The sequence below is a fragment of the Rhea pennata genome, chromosome Z (assembly GCF_028389875.1).
Source record: "Rhea pennata isolate bPtePen1 chromosome Z, bPtePen1.pri, whole genome shotgun sequence".
Lineage (NCBI taxonomy): Eukaryota > Metazoa > Chordata > Aves > Rheiformes > Rheidae > Rhea > Rhea pennata.
Genome location: NC_084702.1, coordinates 3,853,764 through 3,881,663, shown reverse-complemented (window position 1 = coordinate 3,881,663; position 27,900 = coordinate 3,853,764). Strand labels below are relative to the sequence as shown.

At 38.9% G+C, this 27,900-nt stretch overlaps 1 protein-coding gene across 7 annotated transcripts in view; it reads left to right on the top strand.

Moving 5' to 3' along the window:
• The window catches only part of C9orf72 (C9orf72-SMCR8 complex subunit), a 73,925-nt gene that overhangs the window by 40,297 nt on the left and 5,728 nt on the right, over nucleotides 1-27,900 (top strand). For 2 of the 7 annotated variants that reach the window (XM_062599383.1, XM_062599380.1), the window contains exons 1-6: nucleotides 16,953-17,099; nucleotides 18,038-18,523; nucleotides 21,517-21,576; nucleotides 22,478-22,573; nucleotides 23,223-23,287; nucleotides 25,604-25,676. In XM_062599383.1, the coding sequence (XP_062455367.1) occupies nucleotides 18,080-18,523; nucleotides 21,517-21,576; nucleotides 22,478-22,573; nucleotides 23,223-23,287; nucleotides 25,604-25,676 (738 nt within the window). In that variant the 5' untranslated portion in view covers nucleotides 16,953-17,099; nucleotides 18,038-18,079. Of the gene's footprint in view, nucleotides 1-16,754; nucleotides 16,800-16,952; nucleotides 17,100-18,037; nucleotides 18,524-21,516; nucleotides 21,577-22,477; nucleotides 22,574-23,222; nucleotides 23,288-25,603; nucleotides 25,677-27,900 lie in introns of those variants that run through there. The other 5 variants (XM_062599381.1, XM_062599386.1, XM_062599385.1 and 2 more) reach the window with 5 other exon arrangements.

The window sequence follows — 27,900 nt, the reverse complement described above, 5'->3', positions numbered from 1 at the left end:
TAGTTGCATGCTGGAAGCATCCAATGAACAAAAGGTTGCCAGACAAAGGACAAGGTACACACAAGAGACTGCAGGCAGGCAGGATATCCTGCCACATACAAAAGAAGAGCAATTAGAAAAACCGAAACCATGCTATGCATTAAGAGTAGTAGATCAGAGCTTTCTTTTGGAGGAGGGCTAAAGAGCATAACAAGAAGGAAGAAGAAGGAAGTAAGAAAGAAGGCAGATAAGAAAGCAGGAAAGAATGATTCTTTACAGATTTTTCCTTGTTGGAGAACTCTCAAGCCTGACTGCCTCAACCTCCATGACTGAAACCACCAAGGATCCCAACTTCCAGCCCTAACTGCATGGCATCAGCTTCTCATAGCTAATCTGGGATATAAGTGTTAAGGACAAACAGTTTTGTATATGTAGTGATGATGATTAATATATTGTATAAACATGAGTTCACTCATTAACTGAGTTGTTAATGTATAAGTCAAAGATTTTTTTGTGTCTAAAACTGGCCTGCTTTTGTTGTAAAATTTTGCTGTAAAATTGGCCAACTCCTATCGCAATGATCTCCACTTTCCTTACATTTATACATACATACACACATATATATATACATATTTAACTGCAGCATTACCCACTTTTTAAAATTAAAAAAAAACTAATGACCACAACGTAAAAATGTGAACAATAATCTTGTATACCAGAATCCTTGATTAAAAACTTTAACTCCTCTTTGCTCTAAGGCAACTGCATCTGAATCCCATAGCCAAATGGTCAACAGAATGTGGGCCTCTCTCTCCATGAAAATAGTTAAATAAAGGCTACTCAAACAGCAGTGGAATCATCTTAATAACTGGAGAGGGCCAAGCTGGCTGAAGCTTGTGCTGTAACTACTGCAGATAAATGAGCATGCAGCTTTTCAGTCTGACTGCTGAAATGTTGTCTACTGGGTATGTCCTTATATGATATAAGTTGGACAGTCTCCACACTAGTCCACCTGAAATAGCTGAGATAGCATTCACACCTATGAATGCTGTTGTTTTGCAATTTGATCATCTCTCAAAGATTTGCTGACAAGACTTACTGACTTGCTAAAAAGTATAACAAATAATCTCCTGTTTGTTCCTCCATCTCATTTTTAAGATGTTGCTGCTTATGTATCTATGTATCTAAATTTCCTGCTGCTGCCAGCACATGCTGTATTTCATTTTTAATTATCTATAGTTTCATAGGAACTTATTCTTTATGAGTCCTGTAGTTCCACCGGAGATATGTGCACCTTGTTTTCCTTCACTTTATGGACACAGGTATAATTAGAACTAGAATTTCACTTCCTCTTCACATTCCACTGTAGGACTTCCTTGAAAACCTTTCCCTTTAACTTCTGCTCAAAAATATTCAAAGGAAATAGTAGTGACTACATTACAGTAGCCTTGTATTTAATCAGCAGTGCTGTCCATCTATCTACAGTATTTGCATATTCTTCAATCAGATGCTGCATCACAATTTGATGTCAAGAAGATATAACTTTGTTATGCTGTATCAGTTGCCATTGTATACTTCTGCAGCTGATGTTGCAACTCAGTCTTTTCTGCCTGAATACTCTGCTTGCAATTTTGATAAATGTGTTTACCTGAAAGAGTGTTTAAGAATATCTATACTTCTGTATGATTGGTTTTGTTGTCATTTTAATAAAAATAAATATAAAAATGAAATGTACTCCACTTAGTATTAGGAAGTTGGTAATATCTTATGATATTCAATAATGCGCTCAAAATTCAAGGAAAAGTACACTTGTAATTTTGCAGACAGTAATAGAATAGTGTTATAAAATATCCCCAAGCTAGGTTTCTGTGGAGTAGAGATTAGAATCAGTTATGCGGTACTAGGGAAACTATTTGAGTTTGTAAGCTGTTTGCATTGCTCCTTCACTTCAACTAAAGTATCTCAGTTGTCCCCAGTTCAGGCTCTGATGATACCTAAAATACATATTAGCACATGTAACACCATTAGGCATACACTTGGCTTCTCTAAGCATTTATTAATCTTCTCTGAGAATTTATTAACTTCTCTGAGAGTTGGTAGGTGTTTGTGAAACTAAAGCTTATGATCTTATGAGACTCACCACATTTGTGTGTTACTAAGAACCAGTGGGAGTCAGAGGCTGACTAGCATTCTTCCCTACTGGCTTGTTAAAATTTCCTTTGTTCGTTCCTACAACCCTGTACAACATTATGTACATGATGTACAATCTAAGTAGTAACTATAATTCATTTGAATCCCTGGGGATCCAAACATATGCTCTTCCACATCTCACTGCACACCAGAGTACTCAACATGCTATCCTCAGTCCCTGAGAGGTGCTTTTTACTTCCCTGATCTGAGAGCTGGTAGGTTTCAAACTAGTCAGTTCTGTTACCTGCTACGCATTCTGAGGCATATAAGACATTGTTAAGATGTCACACTTCTTCAATTTACAGACTACTACATCCCTGTGCTACACAAGAAAACCCAATCTCATTATGTAGCTAATTTAAAATCACCCTTAAAACAAGCAAGCATGAAGTAAAAGACAAAGTAACATCATAATTTCTGATACTGCGCCATTAACAATGTTTTAATAGTGTAAGCAAATGGAGTTGCAAGGGGAATATAGCGGGAATACTGAATGTTTGTGCAGCAAGTAAAAAAGATTCCTTATGCTTCAGGCTCCATTCATTCAGCACAAGTTTCTGACAAACACCTCACTGTTTACAGTTATCTGTTAATTTCTTTGGACATGGAAATGTTCTGTGATTGGACCCCAACTTTTCCACTCTGTTTTTCAACTTCTTGACTCTTTAACGTAATATAAAACTTTTCCTCCTACTTGGTGGACTAAGGTTGCTGCTTTTATAGAGTGAAGTGTTTTCATCTGTTGAGGACAATATTTAATATCATTTGCACACTGACAAAGTACTCAACAGAAATATTTGAATAGGAAAATACAAGTGGTTCATTACCAGCTCCAGACTGAGATTAGTCATGACTGAAATTAATCACTAGAGGATGACAGTAAGCTTAGTGTGACTGACCTCCTTAAAACCTCTGAGAGTGTAAACACTTAAAAAGTGTAGATAAAAATATGGTGCACTTTCATCTCTAATTCATTTGTGTTTTGCACCCTTTGTATCCTTCCTGATTTCATAGAATCGGTAAGGTTGGAAAGGACCTCTGGAGATCATCTAGTCCAAGCCCCCTGCTCAAGCAGGGTCACCTACAGCATGGTAGACAGCATCACATCCAGGTGGGCTTTGAGTATCTCCAGAGAAGGAGAATCCAAAACCTTTCTAGGCTACCTGTTCCAGTGCTCTGTCAATCTCATGGAGAAGAAATTCTTCCTCACATTCAGGCAGAACTTCCTGTGGTTCAGTTTCTGCCCATTGCCTCTTGTGCTGTCGCATGGGACAACTGAAAAGAGTCTGTCCCCATACCCTTGACACACTCCCTTCAGGTACTTACACACATTGATAAGATCCCCCCCTCAGTCTGCTCTTCCTCACACTGAAGAGGCCCAGCTCTCGCAGCCGTTCCTCATAGGGCAGATGATCCAGTCCTCTGATCATTCTCATAGCCCTAGGTTGAACTCTCTCCAGCGGCTCCATGTCTCTCTTGTCCTGGGAAGCCCAGAACTGGACACAGTACTTGACATGAAGCCTCCCCAGGGCTGACGAGAGGGGCAGGATCACCTCTGGCAACCTCTTCCTATCTTTCTATAATGCTGGCACCCCAGGATACCATTGGCCTTCTTGGACACAGGGGCGCATTGTTGTCTCATGGTCAACTTGTCATCCACCAGCACTCCTAGGTCCTTCTCTGCAGAGCTGCTCTCCAGAAGGTCAGCCCCCAGCTTGTACTGGTGCCTAGGGTTATTTCTCCCTGGGTGCAGGACTCGGCACTTGCCCTTGTTGAACTTCAGGAGATTCCTGTCTGTCCAGCCTGTTCAGGTCTCTCTGAATGGCAGCACAGCCTTCTGTTTGACAGAGCCCTGGAACAGGTTGCCCAGGCAGATTGTGGAGTCTCCTTCTCTGGAGATATTCAAAGCCTGCCTGGATGCAACCCTGCCTAGGTGACTCTGCTTGAGCAGGGAGTTTGGACTAGATGATCTCCAGAGGTTGCTTCCAATCTTACTGATTCTATGATTCTATGAATACTAGCCAGCTCTCCTGGACTCCTCTTCCATCTAGGGCCTTAACCCATGAGATTTCTCCAAGCAAGTCTCTGAAGAGCCCAAAGTCTGTTCTCCTGAAGTCCAGGGTTGCAATACTGCTTATTGCCTTAATTCTTTCCTGCAAGATCTTGAACGCTGCTATTTCATGGTCACTGCAGCCAAGGCTGCCCCCAACCTTCACATCTCCAACCAGTCCCTCTTTGTTGGTTAGGACAAGTTTCTTAGTGTTTCTTCTATCAATAAAATATTTTTGTTGGCATACTTATTTTTCACAGATAAACATATTAGGATTGGATTCACATTTTATACTAAAATATTTTCTCAGCCTGCTTATAATATGTCTACAGTATTTACAGAGTTGGTCTTCAGAATCTGAATGGTCAAGGTCAATACTAACTGTAGGATATATTACCCCTCACTATGAGAAGTTGAATACAGCTGTATTCACAGTAAGACACAAAATGCTACTACAGCAGTAGTTGGTAAGAAGTTGTACCAAAGTGTTCTGACAATAAGGATCTATCTCCCAAAGCCACTATAACAGTTGTATTTTTCTGAATAACATAACCGAAGCACTACGGACAGAACTAAAGTTTTTTGAGTGATAGGCAAAGATTTCTGGACCAGTAACATTACTAGCTTGTTCCTGGCCACTGTGGAAAACAGGCCAAAAGTAACTTACTTTAATCTATAACTTCACGAACATTCTTGTGCTGCAGAAATTAATGGATTTTTGATTAACTAATATAAACTCTGTTTGTCTATTCCTGTCAAATATGCTGAAATCCACTAACATAATGCGATCTGCTTTGGTCTTTACTTTGAACATAAATTCGAAAAGTACTAGATTGATAGCTCTTATCTTCAGAAGAGGTTTAGCAATAAGCATATCTCAGTACTGAATGAAATTTCACCTCTTAGCGAAAGCATAAAATTTGGTCATTAGTACACATCTTCAGGCTGTGGACAATATTCCAGAAGGAGTGGATGCTGGTGTTTGACACCTAGTCTTTAGAAATAATGCTAGCCCTTCAAAATCACTGCACACAGCACCAAAGGAGTTAGTGATAGCAAAAGGAACACATCTGCGTTTTTTGCTGACAGATTTGACATTTTTTAAACCAAAACAGTAGTAGGACCCTACCTACTCCTCTATAGCCTGGAAATCTTCTCTTCACATAACATTATAGTGCCCCTTGTCCATAGCGCCTCACACTTGTCTCTCACACAGTAGAAAGAGTATCAAATGAAATTGCTGTATTTTTGCTAAATTATATTCCTGCTAGAGAGATTTTGAGCATAAAAGAGCTGCTAAAATTCAAGTGCACGTTATATAAGGACATCAGTATGTGTCAAGTATTTGGCTCTTATGTGAACTAATGTGACAGAAATTATATTTCTTTGCTGCATTCTGTTCTGCTGCATAGAAGCTCACAAGACATCTGCATTGTAAGTACCACCACAGATTCAAAAAAACTGAGAGCTGCAATGTTACTGAACTTGCCTCTGACTAGGTAAGCACCTCAATGTCTGCGTATTTAAAAAGGAAAGCAGAATTTAAAAATATTTATTTTAAGGGTCTTTGAGCTGCTCAAAAGGATGTGAGCTTTTTGGAAATGCTTTGGTGCTTGCTAGTGAAAAGAACTCATCACTTTTTTTCTTTTTTCCTACGTGAAAAGTATGCTGCAATCAAGAGGTTAAAAGATATCATTCCTGGCTTCTCTAGCTGCACTGCAGCATAACAAAAAATGTATGCAAATTCCCTAGGCCCTGAAACAAGCAGTCACTAACCCATCTCTATTAAATACTGCTTAGCAACGGAGCTGTTTTAAACTTGTTAGAGAGAGACATGTTATTTGCAAAGATTGTTAACTCTTGCAGATTCTTATTTCAAATATTTATTTTAACAGAGATAAATTGTTCCTTATTAATAGAGATTGTTGTTCCTTGCTGCCATTATTACATCTACTGATGCAACACAGTAAACATATGAAAAGGTGACTTTCTCAAGAGTTTGGCTAGAATGAGGAACTGCAGCTTTAGATTGATGCCGAGTAAATTTCCTGAAAAGCGCATTGTTGAGCAGGAAAAGTCACAGAGGACAATTCCCTTCTCATCTTGCTTCAGTAGCCATGATGACTGATGGGTTATATACATCTACTGTCTTTGAATAGGTAAACAGTTTTCAAGTTCTGTAAAAACAAAAAAAAGCAGAATTTCTGACCTTGCATGATGTCTGAATTTAGAATAACAGATGGAAAGGCTGTCCTTCCAATCCTTGCTTCCAATGTGAGTGTACCGCCTATGCCATGTATTAACAGATCCTGACAAAAATGATAGAATGGTAGAAAAAGTGTTGACTTTTCCTCACCACTTGAACTCATTTTTAAAGCTTCTTTTAGCATTTTTAGGTATCATTATGACAATAAATACGACTCCACATACCCTCTTTACTTCTCTGGAATGAGTTTCTTTATGAAGATCTGAATTATATTTTTTTGTGCTATAATACCTCCTATTTCTCAGTTTTGCCCAGTACACAAGGCATATTGCCCAGCATCTTAGAAAGAAAACAACTATTAAATCCACCAATGAGGGTGCAGAGAGATTATAATTTGCTCGAAAAGTACCTGAAGGGAGGATGTCAAAGGGACGGGGCTAAACTCTTTTCAGTTGTCCCATGCGACAGCACAAGAGGCAATGGGCAGAAATTGAACCACAGGAAGTTCCACCTGAACGTAAGGAGGAATTTCTTCCCGGTGAGAGTGACCAAGCACTGGACCAGGTTGCCCAGAGAGGTTGTGGAGTCTCCTTCCCTGGAGATATTCAAGGCCCGCCTGGATGCAACGCTGTCTACCATGCTGTAGGTGACCCTGCTTGAGCAGGGGGCTTGGACTAGATGATCTCCAGAGGTCCCTTCCAACCTTACCGATTCTGTGATACTATGATTCAGACACATATTATTAAGTATAGGAAGAGAAGTGATCAATCACAAAGAGGGGAAAAGACTGCTCTTAAATCTATAGTTCTAGGTCACCACTTCTGCTTTTCTCTGGTTGCAATAGTACTTTTTATATTAATCCATGCTACTTATTCAGTCAAAACTCGTTCTCTCGTTCTTGAAGTTCCACAGTCCCATCAAAGCAAAAATAATGAAGGAAGACCCTGTTTTTCAGTGTTATTTCACCTTATTTGTGAACAGGAAACATAAGCAGAAATTATATTATCTTCTTTATCTCTCTATAGCTGAATATTTTCTTGACCATCTGTAGCTACTGTAAAGCCTTCTTTCCCATATATATGCATTTCTTACTTTGGGTGTGTCTTTTTCATTAAAAATATGGTATTCATTTGCAATAACTGGCCTTTAGATATTTAGGACCTCCTCTGAAACTGCTGACTATTTTCTCCATCATCTAAAAATGTAACTGTTCTTTGCAGTGAGACATGAGGCAATATTATGCTTTCACACTGACATCAAGCCATACAGAAGAGTAACTTTTATTTTTAAAATGCTAGACAGGAATTTAAGACAGCAGTGGAAAAGGATTAGCATGTTGCAAGAAATACTGACTAAGGGAAGGATTTTTCAGTGATAAGACAAGAAATTCCAAAGTGGTTTAGAATATTTAGTATTCTTTAGACCTTTTAAAGTTAATATGATTAAGTCCGGTCAACAAAAAATAGCCTAGATTAACACCAATAGGAAGTAAATTATTGCAGAAGTGGGGATGAATGTTCAAAACTTAACCTTCTTAGCTCTCAAGAACTGTCCTGCTACTTGCTGGCTATAACCTGTCTGGTTCAGTTGTAAAGTGTAGTAACACCTGGACAAAACAGAATTGACAAGTATTGAATCCTCCAATGAATTACACATGCCACACATGAGTCAGAACTGGCAATTAGGAAGATGATCACGCATTGTGTTTCTGCACATAGACTTTTCAGATGAAGAAAAAATAGGTCTGTAAAATTAGAAGAATTCCTGAAAATGGAGGAAAATCCTTGGAAATGCACCTATGAAAGCCTGGGGACACTTGGGAACCTGGCTGGTAAAGCACAAAACTGTAAGCAGATGGAAAGCACAAAACCATCACTTTCTGCCCAGCTGTCCTAGACCAACAGCAATCTACCCAATGGGATGGAAAGTGAGACTGAATGAATGAGACTTTCAGAAGTGAGTGAGAGAGTAAGAGTGTGAAATAATGAAGTGAACCTATCTGCAAGTTTAGCTAACCAAATTACCACTAAAATCAACATTTGATGAATTACTACCTAATTTTTAGTATCACAGAATGCTACCGAATCTTTTCTCCAGAAGAAATAATCATATGTGTAACGAGACAGTGTTGAACTATGCCCACACTGTTGTTCTAAGATTAAGTTGTCTTTCACTGCCACATTAACTAAAGCTCTGGCTCAAGACTTAGTCCTCATCTCTTGCAAATCTAAGGGACCTTTTGCTACTGATTCTAGTGGAAGTAGAACTAAATATCAAGAAAGTAAAAAGGTCCAGCAAAATGACAAGAACATCTTCAAAAAAAAATAATTCCTGTAGTCCTTACATAGGACTAGTATCTAGTATATAGTATAGGACTAGATTCGCCTGTGCATGGTGAAAGTATTTGGCTTAACTGTAAGAAAAGAATGAGTATCTGCACTAATTTCAAAGGTAATGAAATCATAGTTATATTTTTAAACTGATGTATACTGATCAGAACACTTGTAGCTCAGAGGGCTTGCTGACTGTGTTTGACATGGTTGCTAGTCAGCTGTATAGCCGTCTGAAAAGGCTTTGTTGTTTTCTGTAGTCCTATGACCTATGCAGCCAGCAGCCATTTCATCATGTGGTTACATACTTGGCATGCACTCACTCATTCTGAAAGATGTACTCTCACACATGGCTCCTTCCAGCTGATGATAAAAGCATAGAGCCATATCCAGATTTTAAGTGTTTTCCCAAATTGAAAGAATATGAGCAGACTTGGCAATTCTCATGACCCTGATAAACTATCATTTCACTTGACTGCTCAGTCTAATTGCTTGCAGAAGTAGCTCTTTAGTCTCACGGAGCTCTAGAAGCTCAAGTGCAGTAGCTGGAGTTACACCCTCTGATGACAGCAACGCAGTATTAGGTTGCTAGATAATCAAGTCTCTTACTGTAAGTCTAAGCATGCCAGCAGGGCATGTCAAAGATGCAAATCCTTCATTTCCTTAGTGCTCAGTTCAATACTGAGTTGAATATCCTATCATTCTATGGAGAACTACTGCCATTTTCTGCTTACAAACTACTCCCAGGGCCTCTGCTCTCCTTAGCACTTGGAGATAGGTGCTATGTGTCTAGGGGCTCTGTGAAGATTTGGATATGTGGTAAGTGCAGCAAAATATATTTAAACTTGGAGCTGTTTTGGCTGCAGTAACTGCTTGACTTAAGGGGAGGCACAAAGAAGTTTATGCACTTAAGAGTCCTGCAACAATTAATACAAATTCATAAAAAAAAAGTTCTCCATAAAATAAAGCTGAGATGCTTCCTGTCACACAGGGATGGATAAGCAACACAAATAGAACCATGCTGCTCTAACAGCACAGGAATTTTGGGAACCATAATACTTCTGTCAAAGAAAATGAATCAGATTCTTCAATATCTGTACATGTCTTAATAAAAGCAAAAGAATTCTCACATAGAGCTTAAAATGAGCAAAGAAGGAGACTCCAAAACCTCTCTGGGCTACCTGTTCCAGTGCTCTGTCAATCTCATGGAGAAGAAATTCTTCCTCACATTCAGGCGGAACTTCCTGTGGTTCAGTTTCTGCCCATTGCCTCTTGTGCTGTCGCATGGGACAACTGAAAAGAGTCTGTCCCCATACCCTTGACACACTCCCTTCAGGTACTTACACACATTGATAAGATCCCCCCCTCAGTCTGCTCTTCCTCACACTGAAGAGGCCCAGCTCTCGCAGCCGTTCCTCATAGGGCAGATGATCCAGTCCTCTGATCATTCTCATAGCCCTAGGTTGAACTCTCTCCAGCGGCTCCATGTCTCTCTTGTCCTGGGAAGCCCAGAACTGGACACAGTACTTGACATGAAGCCTCCCCAGGGCTGACGAGAGGGGCAGGATCACCTCTGGCAACCTCTTCCTATCTTTCTATAATGCTGGCACCCCAGGATACCATTGGCCTTCTTGGACACAGGGGCGCATTGTTGTCTCATGGTCAACTTGTCATCCACCAGCACTCCTAGGTCCTTCTCTGCAGAGCTGCTCTCCAGAAGGTCAGTCCCCAGCTTGTACTGGTGCCTAGGGTTATTTCTCCCTGGGTGCAGGACTCTGCACTTGCCCTTGTTGAACCTCAGGAGATTCCTGTCTGTCCAGCTCTCCAGCCTGTTCAGGTCTCTCTGAATGGCAGCACAGCCCTCTGGTGTATCAGCCACTCCTCCCAGCTTGGTAGCATCGGCAAACTTGGTAAGGAGGCACTCTGTTCCCTCATCCAGGTCACGGATGAAGACGTTGAACAGGACTGGACCCAGTACTGAGCTCTGGGCATCTCCACTTGCCACAGACCTCCAAGTAGGCTCTGCACCACTGAGTAGGGCCCTGTGAGCTCTGCCTTTCAGCCAGTTCTCAATCCACCTCACTGTCCACTCGTCTAACCCACACTTCCTGGGCTTCTCTAGGAAGATGTTAGCAGAGACAGGGTCAAAAGCCTTGCAGAAGTCAAGGTACACAATGTCCACTGCTCTCCCCTCATCTACCCAGCCAGTCATTCCATCAGAGAAGGCTCTCACACTGGTGAAGGAGGATTTCCCCTTGGGGAATCCATGCTGACTACTACTGATCACCTTCTTTTCCTCCGTATGCTTGGAGATGACATCCAGAAGGAGCTCTTCCATCCCCTTTCCAGGGATGGAGGTGAGGCTGACTGGCCTGTAGTTGCCTGAGTCCTCCTTCTAGCCCTTTTTGAAGACTAGACTGACATTGGCTTTCTTCCAGTTCTCAGGCACCTCTCCAGTTCTCCATGACTTTCAAAGAGGATGGAGAGAGGCCTGGCAACAACATCCGCCAGCTCCCTCAGTGCCCATGGGTGCATCCCATCCAGGCCTATGGATTTGTGGAAGTCAAGCTTGTCCAGAAGGTCTCTGATCCTATCCTCCTCAACCAAAGGAAAGTCTTCCTTTCTCCAGACTTCCTCTCTCATCTACAGGCTCTGGGATTCCTGAGGGCTGCCCTTAGCAGTGAAGACTGAAGCACAGAAGGCATTCTGTAACTCTGCCTTCTCTGTATCCTTTGTCACCAGGGCCCCCGCCCCATTCAGTAGCTGGCCCACATTTTCCACATTTGGAGTTAGCTGTAGGAGTATAAAAATTGTATTAATGTTTTGTAAGTATTTAGTACTGCAGTTCGTTTGTTACTGCTGATATTGATCTTGAATGTACAGTTCATTGATTGTCAGTTAATTTCAAGTCACTAACAAAACATGATTTGTTTTAAACCATATGAAATGAGCAGTTTTCCTGTGGCTAATCCTGTTCAACCTAACCTTATTGTGAATGGATTGTAAGTCCTCAGCAGAGGTTTGCTCAGTGATGGTAGATGATAGATCTGCTTTGCTATCCAAAATTCAAGTGAGCCTTACATGACAGCTACAAGGTCCACGGAAAAGCTTTATACTTTTCCGCCTTTTAGTAAATAAAAGCTAATGTACTCATACAGCTTTCAAAAGATACCTCAAATCTGCCTACCCTAATAAAGTGATACTGTATCATTCTTGTACGCCTTGTAGGAAAGGACTATATTTTCTCCATTTAACACTCCTTTAAACTGTCTTGATTAACAGTAGCAAGTATTGTCTTGGGAAAACTGCCTGGGTCATATACAGCTCATAAAAACAGAATATTGATGCAGATTTTCACCAATACATCTTTTGGTCTTCTCCGGATAAGAGAAGTAAAACGTAACAGAAGTGAATCTAAGGAAGAAGTGATTTATATAAAGCTACTAACAAGACGTGCTTTTATAGTTTCTCCTGCCTTTTCTTTTCATGTGTAGTATGTAATGAAGTTTAACTTTCTGCTAAGTTATAGTTTCAACATCCTTTAGACTTGGAAATTTTGCAATATATATCCCTTATTCCAAAATACATTCTTGGATTATGACTTTTTTTGTTCAGTGACATTTATTACAGCTTAATGTGATATAATGATACATGCCTGCTTCTGTACAGCATCACTTCAAAGTTTAGGTTCTGTGATTGTCTTAGGGTAATATATGCCCACACAGCAACCACAACAAAGGGTTTACCCTTGGCCCAGTCCTTTATGCTGGTATATCTGACCAAGGGACAGTACGGTGACTGAACTTTTTTGCCTGGAACCTACCTTAAAAAAAAAAAAAAAAAAAAAAAAAAAAAAAAAGGAAAAATAGAAGAATAGAAGATGAAAAAGCACTACACTGAAATATATGCAAGCCTGCACTTACTATTCCATGTTCAGTCACAGACAGTGCTCCTCTCTGAAGTTACCTTGTCCTGTTTGAGAATATTGTGAAGTACTCTAATATTCTGCATGCCAAATGTGACAGATGACTGCATTTAGAAAGAGAGTGAACTGATCTCCACATCCAGTGAGTCACAGCCTGCTCAAACCAAGCCCTTACAGATGTGAGAATCCTGGTTTAACAAAGCATGTCTGAGAGATGTGCAAATCACAGGTTATTATCTGTTTCCATTTATTGAAATTGACTTGCCTTATCTCCACATTCAGGCTAAACTCCACATTCATTATTGTAACACTTGCTTTAACATCACTTATTATCTTACTGACAGAGTATGCCCCTTAAGCAGCTACTCTAGTGGATAAAACAACAGAGCTGGGCATATCCCAGCAGCAGGTTCCCCATTTCTTCAGTTTTGTAACTTCTGTAATTCTAACTGATGCTCCAGCAGTAGTGCATCAATTTCACACCCCTGCTATTCAATTTGAAAGTCAAATGTTAAAAGTACTCTGAAGCTGACCATGGAGGGATCAACCTGCTATGTTTTCAAAACCTTTAGAAAACACACCCACAGGCAGTGCTCTGTCATAAATAATATAAAATTACCTTTAAGATCTTTTATTATAAATATTTCTGATTGATGCTAAGCATCTTTAAAGACAAACAGACTTGTTTTCCATTTTTTAGAATTTGTGTCAGTTTAAAAGAAACTGACAATGTGATTTGAGCAGCCAAGCAAGAGTTTATTGTCCCTCTTTTGTAAGTCCACAGTCTGTACACAGAACCTGTAGGAATTTGAAGTACTGTTGTGTGAAGCTTAGGCACAGGAAGACCAATGCTGCCCAAGCTCAAAGCCAGCTATTGCCTGGAAGCTGTTTAGCTATATACATTCTGCCTCCAAACATCCATTCGCACTGGTCTTCTTCAGGTGAAGCTTTAATTGTCACTGTGGCTTGAACAGATAGGTACTTTTCTTTAAAGGATGAAATCATAGAATCATAAAATCAGTAAGGTTGTAAGGGACCTCTGGAGACCATCTAGTCCAACCTCCCCGCTCAGCAGGGTCACTTAGAGCATCCAGGTGGGTCTTGAACATCTCCAGAGAAAGAGACCCCACAACTTCTCTGGGCAACCTGTTCCAGTGCTCAGCTTCTCCATGTCTAAAAGGATGAGAGGGGAAAAAAAAGGAAAAAAAAAAAAAGAAAGAAAACTCATGAGAGTCCTCTTGGGATAAAATGCTGTACTCTCCATGGACTAAAGGTCTCTCTCCGGACCTTTAATTTCCATGTAAATATTGTTAACTTGCCCTGAAAGGTTCTAAAATAGCAGGCTGCTTTCTGTCACAGTAATTAACGGGTCCTAACACTGTCATATCTGTGCATTTAGTGATCTGTAAAGCATTAACATGATAATGACAACAGACTGAGAAAGCACTGCTCAGACACAGACACAGGTGGGATGCAGCTAGAATCAATGTTACAAGTTCTATGAGTTAATTTATACTTGCAAGTTAGGCTTAGATTTGCATGGGTCCTAGCACCTATTAGAGGCAGTATTTCCAAGAACAAGCTAATAGGAATAACAAAATACATTTCATAAACATGATGAGAGTTCAAAACATACTTCACTGCTCTTAACTTGGATTGAAACTATAACCTCATATTGCATAAATCAGTACTACTGCAGGAAGTCCCAACTTCTCCTTGTCGTAAGAATGAACAGTTGGAAACAGAAGGCAAGACTTGCTTTCTGTGGAGCTAAATCTGGCTTTATTTAGCTTGTAGGTTCATAGAACAAGAGTGTTATTTCACAACTGACATAAGAAATCTACACTGCTATAGAAAGGAGAGGCCCTGCTCCTTATATTCTAGTCAAATATTCCCATTCCCTCTCTTTTACCTTATGTAGTAATTTTGTTGCACTCTGATCTGGCCAGAAAAAAGTTTTTATTAGTGTGAAATTAGTTTTTTCAAGACCAAGTTTCTGCAGTGCCAAAAACTTGTATTGGTCTAAGAGCACTCTAAAAACACATGCATGGTTTCAGTGCAGCAGGGAAGCTAAATAACACCTCAGGTTTCTTCCATCCCTGTGCTGTTGTGGTCTTTCTCCACTAAGCTGAGAAACTGGATTCCACTATGTGTTGTTTAATTTCTTCCTTTTTGTTTACCCACCCTTTTATTTTAAAACACGTCATCAATCAGGAGAAATTGCAAACGTAAATAAATAAAATTGAAATGTATTTTTACTTGAGCTCTCAGCCTCAGCTCATTTTTCTCTTCTATGTGTTCTATACTCTATTATTTCTATGCAGATACGCAGCATTAGGCTTTCTAACCAGATGTATTTGCTGTCTGGGAAAAAAAATATCCGTACACTGCAGCCTGTTACCGGTGCTCTGATGACTCTGCAAAGCGCACCTGCAGGAATATTATTAGTCTTTTCAGATCATTCAGAAATAGGATTCTTACTCTCTTCCCTGCCTGAAGAAAGTATTAAAAGTTGAAGTAGAAAAAGTACAGAAGACAAAAATAAATGTTGCTAGAACAAGTAGAAATTTCACTTTGCTGATATCACCATAACAATTAGAACAACCCACCTAAAAGCAGTGATTGTAATTTGTAACTTATGCTTAAATTTCTTTGCATACAATACAGTGATTTGCTTTTACATCCAGAATTCTCAAAGCATTTCTTAACGGGAAAACTGAGATGTGGGAATACCAAGCGTCTAAGCTTACAAATGTGCAAGATGATTTAATGACAAAATTAAGAGAAATAACGCTCCCCAACCCGAGACCCACTTTTCCTGCACTATTATTTACCTAATGTCAACACATCTTTCATAACACTGAGTATCTACTGCTACATGAAAGATAGAGGTTTACCCTCGCTTAGCCTCATTAATCAAATGTAAACTAAATTAAGAATATATGTATTTTCATTTTATTAGGTTTATTTTTAGCAGGAAGTATAAAGAATTGTAAAATCTTCAAAGGTCTACATTTAAACAGTAGTGGAAATTCACTGATTTTGATGTCTAATCTTTATTTTGACTTCAGCAAGCTAAGTGGCAGAAGAGATTAATTTTGCTGCATAAATTTTGTATGGTCATTTGTTTTTTCAACTCTGATTCTTAGAAGGTAAACGTACAGTCCATACAAAGATACAATGGGTGTACCAAACATTCAGTGTATGTTTTAAACATCATTATTAAAAGTAATACAATGTGCCTGAAAGCTAATCTTTAAAATTTTCGTCTTTGCATGGTATAGGAAGAGAGGTTTACCCCAGGATGTTGTAACTCTCCTTAATTGCCTGGCATTAAACACTTTCAAAGAAGGTGATTTTTGTGGTTGGGCTGAGAGGGTACAACTCAAGGATCACAAGGCGAGAGAGTTTAAAGGAATAGGGTATGCCTATCAGCTTCTTTAAACTACTAAGTTTAAAGGGTAAGCTTCTTTATCTTGTTCGGACTGCAAATAAAACAAAGGCCTTTAAGTGATTAGGGTGGGTTTTTCCAGACTGGGTCACTTTAGTCACAAGATGAAAAGGCACCTGAGAAACATAAAGCAGTTTGAAAAAAAAGATCCTGTTTCGCATACAGTTTGTTTGGACACTGAAGTAGTTCTAGTATTATGAACTTCATGTTTTGATTAGGCTAAAAAAGAGAATAACATCGACGATTAGTAAAACGACGCCGCAGACACAGAGCTGCGCCCACCTCCACTCCCCCCCCGCGGGCCGCTCTGCGCGGTGCGCGCGCACGTTCGCGCAGGGGACGGCACCGCACAATCCGGCCCGCCCAGGCTCAGCGGCGGTGCGGTCTTGCAGCCACGCTCGTCTGCCTCCCCGGGAGAAGGGAGCAGCCGAAACAGCCCTTCCGGGGACGGCTGGAAGCAACTGCACCGCTCAACTGCTCCCCTCAGCTCCGTGCAGGACGCGCCGCCCGCTACCGCGGCGGCACGCACAGACCCCACCGCCGCCGCCGCCCAGCAGCGCATGCGCAGCAGCGGCGCTGAGGCCGGCTGTTGTGCGGGGGTGGGGGAGAAGAGACTGTGCGCATGCGCGGCGTCCGCGCCGGGGGCGGCCGGTAGTGCGGGTGCGCAGGTGAGGCGGCGCGCGCGCGCGGGGCCTCGGATTCCCTTGCTGTGTGAGGGGCGCCAAGGGGGCGGGGAGGGGTTGAGTCCCGGCGCTGACGGTGCCGCCTTTCGCTTGCAGAGCTGCCGGGTGCCGTAGCTCGCCGCCCACCCGTTTGCCGAGGGCTGGGTAGTTTCCGAGGGGGAAGTCGGGTCCGGGCCGCGCTGAATACGCCGGTCTCAGGCTTAGGTGGCGGTTGTTTGACCTCCGGGAAGGCGTCTGGCATCGCAGCAGCCCTAGCTCTCGGTAGCTCGTTCGGGAAGAGCTGTGGTAAGGGGACGTTTCTCGTCTGCCCGTGGCCCTAAATACGCCGGGATGTTTCTGCTTCGTCTCCTCCCCCCGCCCCCCTCCTTGAAACTGTCAGGTTGCATTTTAATCCCAGCGCGTGGCTCCCCTCTGCCAGCCCAGGTTGCCTTACGCTGTAGAAGAGTGGCCTAACGTCCTTAAATGAGGCCTGAAAAGTAAACAGGCAGCTGCTTTGCTCCGCTGCTCTAAGGAGAAGCAGTTGGACAATTTTACTGGGGAGCTGAAAAGGCATTGAGGTATATAAAACAAAAACTATGCTAGAGGTCTGACCGTAAACAACTACTACTACTTCGATTTTGCCTTTTTTCCCCCTTTGCTGCAGTGCAAAGCAGTCTTATGTGCAAAGCAGTCTTATGTGCAAGCATAAACAAACAAACTTAGTTTTGGTCTCTCAAAGTTAAGCCAAGCTAAATGCATTTTAATGTTTATATCTCTTTATTCTGGGTTAAGATTTTTGGTACAACTCTGATTTAATACGTCTGGGTTGCATAACTGTTGCTGTTACATGCCTTTTGGCAAAGGTGGAACTTCCTGTTGCAACTCCATCAAAATTCAAAATTGGGAAAATGCAGGGTTGTTGGAAATGGCCTGAACATGCATGCTGCTTTAAAGTAAAGGAGATGATTATCATGTGTCAGTTTTCTTAAAAACTAGTTGAATGTTGTGCAGGCATTTGAAGTTTGATTGACTAATGTTTGTAAAGCATACCATTTTGTTAGGTGGAAGGTATGCACATAAATTTCCTTCTAGCATGAAGACTAGAATGAAATTCAAAGAGTAGAAGTCGTAGAAGTCAGAGCCATGGGTATCTTGAAGTCTGATTTGGAAGTAGAAGAAAATAATATAATAGTGAATGCTACTCTAATTTTCTCCTTTTTTTTGCTGCTAAAACTTTCTTTTAGGCAACATAAGCATCTCAGTGATATGATAGAAAAGAAACAGGTATGTCGGCTCTTTGTCCTCCACCATCTCCCGCGGTTGCAAAAACAGAGATATCCTTGAATGGAGAGTCGCCTTTATTAGCTGCCACTTTTGCTTACTGGGACAATATTCTTGGCCCCAGAGTGCGACACATCTGGGCCCCAAAGACCGAACAGGTACTTCTCAGTGACGGTGAAATAACTTTTCTTGCTAACCACACCCTGAATGGAGAGATACTTCGGAATGCAGAAAGCGGTGCAATAGATGTGAAGTTTTTTGTCTTAGCAGAGAAAAGAGTAATCATTGTTTCATTAATCTTTGATGGAAACTGGAATGGAGACAGAAGCACTTATGGACTGTCAATTATACTTCCACAAAGTGAACTTGGCTTCTACCTGCCTCTTCACAGAGTGTGTGTGGACAGGTTAACACATATTATAAGGAAAGGAAGAATATGGATGCATAAGGTAGGTTTGCTGTACACTACTAAAAGCACTTGTCTGAGTTGTGTTGAGCAATAGCAAAAGATTAAGATTTGTGATGCTGCTTATGTAACAACCCAAACACAGAAACTCGGAGGAAATTGATCTTTCTGCATGTGTTTGATTTTGAAGGTAGAAATTTGTCCATAAGTCAGCAAATTCAAAGCTGAATTTTTAGCCATGTGATTTATTGTTATATATAGGATTATATGAGCATGTGCCAGTTCATCTAGTTAAAACAGGTGTCCTATGCAGTGTTCGCTGTCTCCCTGAGTTTAATGAAATTACTGCATTAACTCTTATAACTAAAGTGTTTATTTAGGTGGAATTGTAAAATCACTGTCTTTCAGATCATTGTTTTCACTGTTCATGTATAAAAAGGGAAACTATTGGAATAATTTTAAGTTAACTTTCTGCATACAGTAGTCACCGTATTATTTCTCAAAAAAGGATATTGACAAACAATTTTTGCAAGACAGCTTGCAGAGTGTTCGACTTTGGGACAGACAAGAAAATGTATCTCCTTTAGTCCAAATACTACTGCTTTGAAATCTGAAAAAAGAAACCGTTAAATTATTTTTGAAGAATTGTGCCTTTGAGTTCATTACCAATTTTTCATAATTTAATGGAAATTATTATGTATTTTGTTAAAAACATACAGTATTCTAGTAATAAACTTCTTTTAAAATTGTGTAATTCAAATTATCTAAAAGAAATAGATTGCATGTCAGATGTAATGTCTGTGGTAATGTGTGATTGCCTGATGAAGTTTTTATTCCTGTTTTGAGACTTCTGGTCAACATATTTTAAACTTCATTTTTAGGTACTCTAATCTGAATAAGATTCCAAAAGTATAATTCGCTGTTAAATTTTTAATTGTAATTTCCTTTTTGTTACAGTAACAAAGACCAGTGTGTTTTGTTGTATGGCTTGGTGATGTCTCTGTCCCCTTTCACAGCCACTCTTGTTACCTCTGATGTTTATTTTTCAAAGGAAAGATAGGATTTAAACATTCATTTTCAGTAGAGTAGGAAAATAAATGTTGTGTTCCTAATCTAGTCTTCTAAAAGTCAATACTTCCCTGGACATTAGTGCTTTTGACATAAAGGAATGCTCGTACCCCTTATTACATAGTTTCTTTGTCATTTAGGGCTCTCTGCAGGGTCCTAACATAGAATGGTCAAATTAAGCATTGTGCATCATTGTTAACTACAGTCTTTCCTCTTTTTGAATCTTAATCCACGTCTGTTTGTTTCTGCAGTAGAAATGGCCTTTGCATTGCATTGACAATGATGGAAAATGTTTTCTGCTTGTATTCTCTGAAATCAGTCGTGAAGTTACTAATTTATTTTTCAACTATTCTTGAGTAGATTGTCCAGCTTGGTTAGTCAAGAGAGTGATGTTCAGTAAGAAAGTTAACCATTGTTGAGTTTTTGAGGAAGGTCAAAAGTGTTTCTAAGTTTATCTGCAGAGTCTTAGCCTAACCCAGAAGAGAGAAAAATATATTAAAAATTTAGATTAAAGTTTAGGCATGAGTAGTATTTTAAGACTTGCACAAATACTACAGTTTCCAATTTTCAATCAGCAAGCATGACTACACCAGAACAAGTGAAGCTGAATTCATATCTCAAAGAAATGTGTATCTGTTCCAGCATTTATAATGGTGGCTGTGGTTATCAGTTCTCATGAGTTCTATTGAGGGATGGACAACAGTTCCAACCAGACTTTAGAAGAGAAGAAACCTGAACTCAGGACTAGTAGAAATGTGGAGCAATGTTCAGACTGGCAAAGAGAAGCAACTGTGAACGAGTCTACTATATGGGGTTAGAAATCCCTTTTTCTCGTTCAGATTTCATTTTTCAGTTGTTTACCTAATAATTCAAATCAGCTCTGTTTCTAAAAACAGGTAGCTTACGGTGCTCAGCCTCATCTTCATGAAGACTGACTTGTTTAAAGCAAAGAATGTTCGTTGTCAAGGAAGCCTTATGACACTGATGCCAAAGTCATGATGGAGATTTCATGAAGGAATCTGCATAGTGTCTGTGTTGTCTTTCACAAGCACTGCTTTCAGATTATTAGACAAGTCTCAGAACCGTTTGAGGGCAATTTAATATATAGCTTGCCTTTTATTCATCTGCTCCAAAGAGGCTGGGTAAACTCTACGCAATTCCATGTGATGGACTTAGAGTAGCTCAGTCAGAGGAGGATAACCAGATCTTCTCAGCATCTAGCAAAAGATACCATTAGTTCTTTCAATGTCTTTTATTTTTGCATCTTGAAGTGATTGATCAAGTAATTAAGACAAATAATTCATTGTGAATAATAACTAGATTCTATTGTAAGTTACATTTTGAATGCTGTTTGCTACTGAGCTGCAGGTGAGTCTGTTTTGAGAGCCTAGTCCAAACTCTTACACAGTGAGTGTTTTATGTACTTTGAGGTTTCGTGTTTCCTATGGTTGATTTTAAAATGGTGGACATGTTTTGAAGACTTGTCGGTGTCTCAAGATGTGGAAATAATTCTGTCTTTCCTCCCCTCCCCAAACCAATAGTTTTCCTTATTCTGGAGATCTCATTTTCTCTTGTTTCATCAGGAACCATCAGTCTGTACATTATCCATTTGAAAATAAAAGTGCATAAAGTGGAATCTGCACCTTAATCTCCTGATCATCTGTCATTTTCTTGGTCTGTAACAAAGGAACTATTAATCTGTTGTCATTGTCATCCATTCTCCCTTTTCTGCTACTCCTGCTCAAACTCATAAGAGGTTTGGTGGGGAGCAGACCAGGAAGCATTGATCTGTTTACAATGACGTCACTTCCTACTTATGTCAACTCTGTAAAAGAAAGACTTGAACATCAGAATTTGAATCTAAGAAGCATGACTCTCCAGGGAAGAGATTTTGTCATTTGACTGTTGCGTGCATACATGTATAGACAAATGCCAGAGCTTTTATATTTAACTGCTTCTCTTGCTCAGGAGAGGCAAGAACATTTCCAGAAGATTGTCTTGGAAGGCACGGAGAGAATGGAGGATCAGGTAAGACCTGCATCTGGTTGATGCACGTGGCACACCATCACAAAACTGTTTGACTCATCTAGTAACTGTAGAACTCCGTGCTGCTTCTCATTTCTGGCATCCAGGAAGATATTTTGGACTGGCTGATGACCTGCCATGCGCGTGAGGCAAACTTACTGAAGATAGTATGATGGAAGCTGTGAACAAATTGAAGGAAAAAATATTGCATCACTTTATGTGTAAAATGGAAATATATGAAGAATATTACCTTTCAGAAGAGGGAAATTTTGTATTTGAAATTCAAGTTCCTTAAGGGTAGTAGCTTCCACAGATTTATGTTCTCTTCCCCTCAACAGTAGTTTTTCATTAAGTCATTACCTTTTCAAGTTATAGAGATGTACAGAGACTTGTTGGAATGTGGTTGTAGACTTGATGGATGAGACTCTGAAGAGAATTTGGTTTCTAAAACTGTAAACACGAAAGTATGACTTGAGGTTTTGTGTGAAAGAACAAGAGAAATGACTTCCTATGTTAATAAGCCTGGTACTGTTTTCCTATCACTGTTGAAACATTATAGTTTGGATCTGTAATGCTTAACGTAGTTGCATGTGATATAGTATGAATAAATTGTATTATTCCAAATATATTCTGTCTTGGTCAATCAAACTGATCTGATGGATTAGCATAGGACCCTGGAAATAAGTTATACATGTCTTTATGAAAAATGAACTGCTTTTTTCCAGTTCATAATTGCTGATGAACAAAGTCAAAGAAATCTATGTATCAGTTAATTCCTGCACAACACTTCCAAACAATAGAAAGCTAAAGATGTTCTGCCTGTTCTTGCCTTGCAAGTTTGTCCCTGGTAACTTCCTGTACTACATTATGTGCTTTTACTTGAAACATGTTATTTATTCCACAGGGCCAGAGCATCATTCCAATGCTGACAGGAGAAGTTATTCCTGTAATGGAACTCCTTTCCTCTATGAAATCACACAGTGTTTCAGAAGAAATAGATGTAAGTCCTTATGTTTATTGCATTCTGAATGAGAAAAGTGATTTTGCCATTCTCATTTGAGGCTCTCTTTGACAGGAAAAAAAATCCCTACACAGCTGTGATAACTTCTTGTACAGTTTAAGTATTTGACATCAAGCTCTACTTAATCATATATGGGATGGTTTAAGTACTAGCAGTGGATTTTTGCTCAGCAGTTAGCAAAATTAGCTACGAATGATACCATTTTTAAAGAGAAGGGGAAAGGCTGTTCATGCGGAACAAAATAAATGAAGAGGTAACCGGGTTTAATGTTGATACCTGTTTCAGTGTGGTTTAATGTTGTCATGAAAGAAGTGGAAGCAATTTAACTTAAACTAGTTTTAGGTATTCTGGACAAGGCATTAGAAAAATAAATTAGGTGCAATCTAACTGTCATAACGGAGAAACAAATTTAATGATCCAGTGATTTTTTTCATTCTCTCAATATCCTTTGGCTGATGCCATGTGACCTTTTTCAAGATCTGGTTTTCTGGCTGTGTTATAACTTAGTTTATGCAAATCCTAAGCAGAACAGATCCTAAACAGTCGACATCTATGATTAAAACCAAAAATGAATTAATAATGTCACACATCCTTGTCTAACTGTTGTTTATGTTTACTTGCATTTCAGATAAGTGATACAGTGCTAAATGATGATGACATTGGGGATAGTTGCCATGAAGGCTTTCTCCTGAAGTATGAAATTCGATTTTGATTTATGCTGTAGTAAAATGACTTAGACTTATCTATGTGCATATCTATAAATATGTGTGCATGTGAGTGTGTGTTAGATTAATTTTCTTTATAGAGGGGAAAAATGACATATATTAGATTTTTAGAGATTTTTATGTGTAAAATGCTGTAAAATTTGTTTCTTTTTTTAAAATAATGGCCCTGAGCTAATAGCTGCAGCTGTTTCTTGTCACAGAGTTGTTTCCTTAGATACCAAGTATTATATTTCTTTGATACAAATCAAAGTCTTGCATCTTTATGAAATACCAAGTATCAGGTTGTGTTACGATGAATAGAAGTCACTGCAGGTATGACATCTAGGACATTCATTATTATGTTACATATTTTTTTTATTCTCCTGTTTTTAATGTATAACTAGAAATAGTTGTAAGTCAGAGCAACCTAGTCTCCTGTGGGAAGCATATTTCATGGATTTTAATTGATCATCTGTTACCTTTTTCAATATCTCCCCTAGAACTGCATTTATTTCTGTAATGCTTAGCTCCAAAGAATTTGTAATCTCTTTATATAGTATCACATATTCTTTCAGTGTTACACAGATTCATATGTTAAATTTACTAGTTTTTTACAATTACATATTTAGTTTTATAGAGAACTTGGGTTCTCTTTGTGTTTTTAGTCCTATATGGCTAGCAATCTGTAAAAAGTAATGAATATTGTTGGATGGATTATGGCAAGCAACTAGAGTCATTAATTATATAATGATGAATTACTCTTTTATCAGAAGCAGATAATGGACTTCTTGCTGCTGCTTCTCTTGCCTGGATAAAATTTTCAGGGAGAAGAATAATTTGGTTATTTGTCTAAAGGGCCCAAACATCAGCAGCCTTGTTTAGAACATACCTATTATTACATGCTGTTGACAACAGCCAAATGAACAGCGCTGCAGATGTTTAGCATTGCATAGTAACCCCCCCAAAATCGAGGTCATTGTATATGTTTTAGTGGTGTATCTCTACAGTTACCTGGAGTGGTGTTTTGCATACTTCCTTGTTACATGATTTTCTGCATGCCGCCCTTTCCTCCTTTCATAGCTTTCTTAAAGTTACTGCTAATAATAGCAAGGCCTTACACTTTTATACAGCTGTTGGCCAAGTAATGGCAGGGTTTTTGAACAGAAGTGACGTGACTGATCTGGGGAATGAACAGAAGTGACATGACTGATGTAACGAATGATCTGATGAATTCTGTCTTCAAGGATGAAGGTTCAATTAAGCTTCCTGTGCTGCTCTATTTAAAACTGCTTCCTGGGGCATAGTGGAGCTTATCAGCTCATCTGGTTCAGGTTTCAAGTCTAATGTAGTGTTGGTGTGGATTTCTATTCTTCATTGAAAAAAAAATGAATTACACAAAATGAGAAAATAATCTGTATGCAGATAGCTTTGAGTCTAGCTATTTCAGAAATACTTAGTAACCTAAATAGTAATATATCCACCTGTAGGACTTGAGAATCTCAGCATAGCTATTATAGTCCTAACTAGTTGAAAGGCTTTATTAGAGCTGGTTAAGGACAATACAATCAATCCTTCAGTTCAGATACTTCCATGTATTCACAGATGTTGGAAAAAGGTTTTTCATTACAAGAGTAGCTAACTTTTGAAGCTCTGTGGCAGATGTTGGTTTGAGAAAGTTGTAAATAGTGACAATGAAACCTCAACAGAAGTCTCTTTAAGAGCAGGCTAGGAGTTATCAAGGTTCGCACAAGTATACTTGTTGCAGCCTCCAAACTTGGGAGTAACTAAATCAGAACTGTGCCGCTGGCAACTCACAAGACAACACCATCCAATTCCCAGTGTGGCATTGTGTACTGAGAAGCTCAAGCCTGTGAAGTGCTGTTGCCTATGTAGTTAGAAGAGTAGTGCACTTTACCTACCAAGTGTCCCAAAAATGGTTTCTGCCTCTCAGTTCTGGAAAATGAGGACCACCGTGGAAGAGGTCATCATTTCAAGATGCTTTCAAACCTTTCATTATTAATGTGTTCTGTTATTTTAAATGAATTATTTTATAATGATGCTATAATACAGTTAGTAGTAATAGACAATTTTGGTTAGTACTGTAAGTGGTATTTAGAGGTTCTATCTACCTGTCTTTCTATCCATCGTACTTAAAATGTAGATATTGCTGAATCTACAGAAATGTCGGTATTACTAAAATCCAAACGTTGTAGAGGATCTTAATTCTTCTTTTAGAATCATGGTAATGGTTATATTTTAAAATCCTGAATAAGTATATTAACTTATTTTTTATTTTTATTTGCAGTGCAATTAGCTCACATCTGCAGACCTGTGGTTGTTCTGTAGTTGTAGGAAGCAGTGCAGAAAAAGTTAATAAGGTAAGGCACTTCCTAACAAACTGAACTTGAATGCTGATTAGAGTGTTAGTGTGTCATTTGCAGCAAGGGTTGCCTGAGAACATATCTGAGGTTGAAGAAAGAGGGAATATCCTTGTCTAGTTATCTTCCTTTAGTTGATTGTACTAGTAGTTCATAACTCTGCTTGAGAAGTGGCTTATCAATTGTATTTTGGCAACTTTAAGCAAGCCAATATATTTAATTTTATTCATACTGTATATAAATGACTAATAAATGAGTTGAAGATTTTAAAATCAAATTTGTTAGCTATAGATATAAACAGAACCATTCTGAAGTGACTGCTCAGTTCAGCTATGTGAATGGGTGTTCTCCATGCTCTTTAAGAAATGAGTATCTGCATAATTTTGCTGTGTGTAAATTTGTGTGTAATTGTATCTAAATATACTTCTACATCATGAATTGCTTATGTTTCATGAAACCTGAAAGCTGTTATGCATCGGTAATCACACACACACATACCTCAGAATGTGCAAGCTTACTAGGATCTTACACCATTACCATCAATTCCAAGATTTTTGTCTGCATAGCTGTTTGTGCTACCTCTTTATCTTCAACTTATTTAAAACTAATTTTTGTAGTTTTAGTAATAACTGTGCAGTTTAATTGATAGATCTTAAGTTAAGTTTGACTCAACTTTTCTGAAGAGCCAGAAAGTTGCAAACCACAGATACAAACCCCTAAAGCTGAGCCCTGTGGCAACAAAATACACAGTATTTCAGCATGATTACTGGAGCCAGTTTAAATCTGACACTGACCTCTAGCATTATGTTAGGGAGCCTCCAGGTCTAGAAAAAGATGGGCAGCATTAGGTGCGTCTCTTAACAGGGGAAAGTAAAATGTGTGATCAGAAAGTCACATTTGGAGGCTCTGATTTCAGAACAATAAAATTACTATGTTTTTGTGAGACATCCCTTTCTCCGTTTCTTTTTTTTTTTTTTTAACTTTTCTTCTAAATCTGTTACCAAATGCTTAACCTGAACCAGTGTGAAATTATCTACTCTGTTTTTCCTGTAGTATTTTTGTGCAAATACAGAGAATTCTTCGATGCTTATTTTAAGCTTACAGAGTGTTTGAAGGAGGAATCAGAGGAGGAGGTTTTTCTTATTCAGAATTTTCCAAATACGTTTTCATACGCAGATTTTTTATTATATATTTGATTATATATAAATCAAATAAATTGAGAACAGTTCTTGGAAGAAACACATCTGTGTTTACAATACACTGAAATATTTCTTAAAGCTTATTTATTTACGATATATGGAGTATATAAGTCTTTCATTCAGAAGGAATTTCCTTTGACTTGCATTTAATTAGACTGTTATTCTGTCTCTTCTAACAAATATACTAAAAAGTTAATCTTCAGTTAATATGCAGAGAGAAATCATGGAAGAAATGTTTTTTTCCAGAGCAGATGGAATTTCCTTAATAAATTACCTCTCTTTGCTCACAGTGTAGTCCTCTAATAATGTTATTTGATTCAGAGTATCCCTGCAACTGGGAATGGAAAGAAGGGCTTCATAAAAACATATGATCCTAGAACCTTTTGGTGTTAGGTACCATTGCATTTAACGAGTACACTGGTATTGCTGTCAGTTTTGCTCTGGGCAATATAACATCAATATTTTCATGTTCTCAGATGATGACAAGGCTCCTGGAGTATACATGTGGAGAAGCAGTATAGTCAGATAATTTCATTTAGTGATAGAAAATATTCCTCTCTACTGAGGTTTTCTGTCTGATCATATTTTTAGTTATGATGTACCGATTGTTGAGTTCTAGTTTATTTTGCAAGATTGAAGCCTTTCTTTTAGAAAGACTTCTCATTTTAATCTTTGGTGCTGATCTCCTTTTCTGATATATTCATAAACGTAACTGTTTGTGTATTGCTTCAACATTAAATAAAAATTAAGAATACTAGGCCTATTGAATATGTTATAATTCATTTTATAGCTATAATTTATATATTAGCTGCACTGCAATATATTCTTTTCTAAAAGATTCAGAAGAAAGCAAGACTTCTTCAGTAAATCTATGTATTGAGATAAGCATTTCATGATGTTTTTAAAAAAATGGAAAGAAAAGAATTGTTTCGTGTGTATTGAGAGTAATGGTAAAGCACTTCTGATCAAATGAATAATGACATTCTAATCATGAGCCATAGGGAATCGGAGAAAAGAAAATTCTC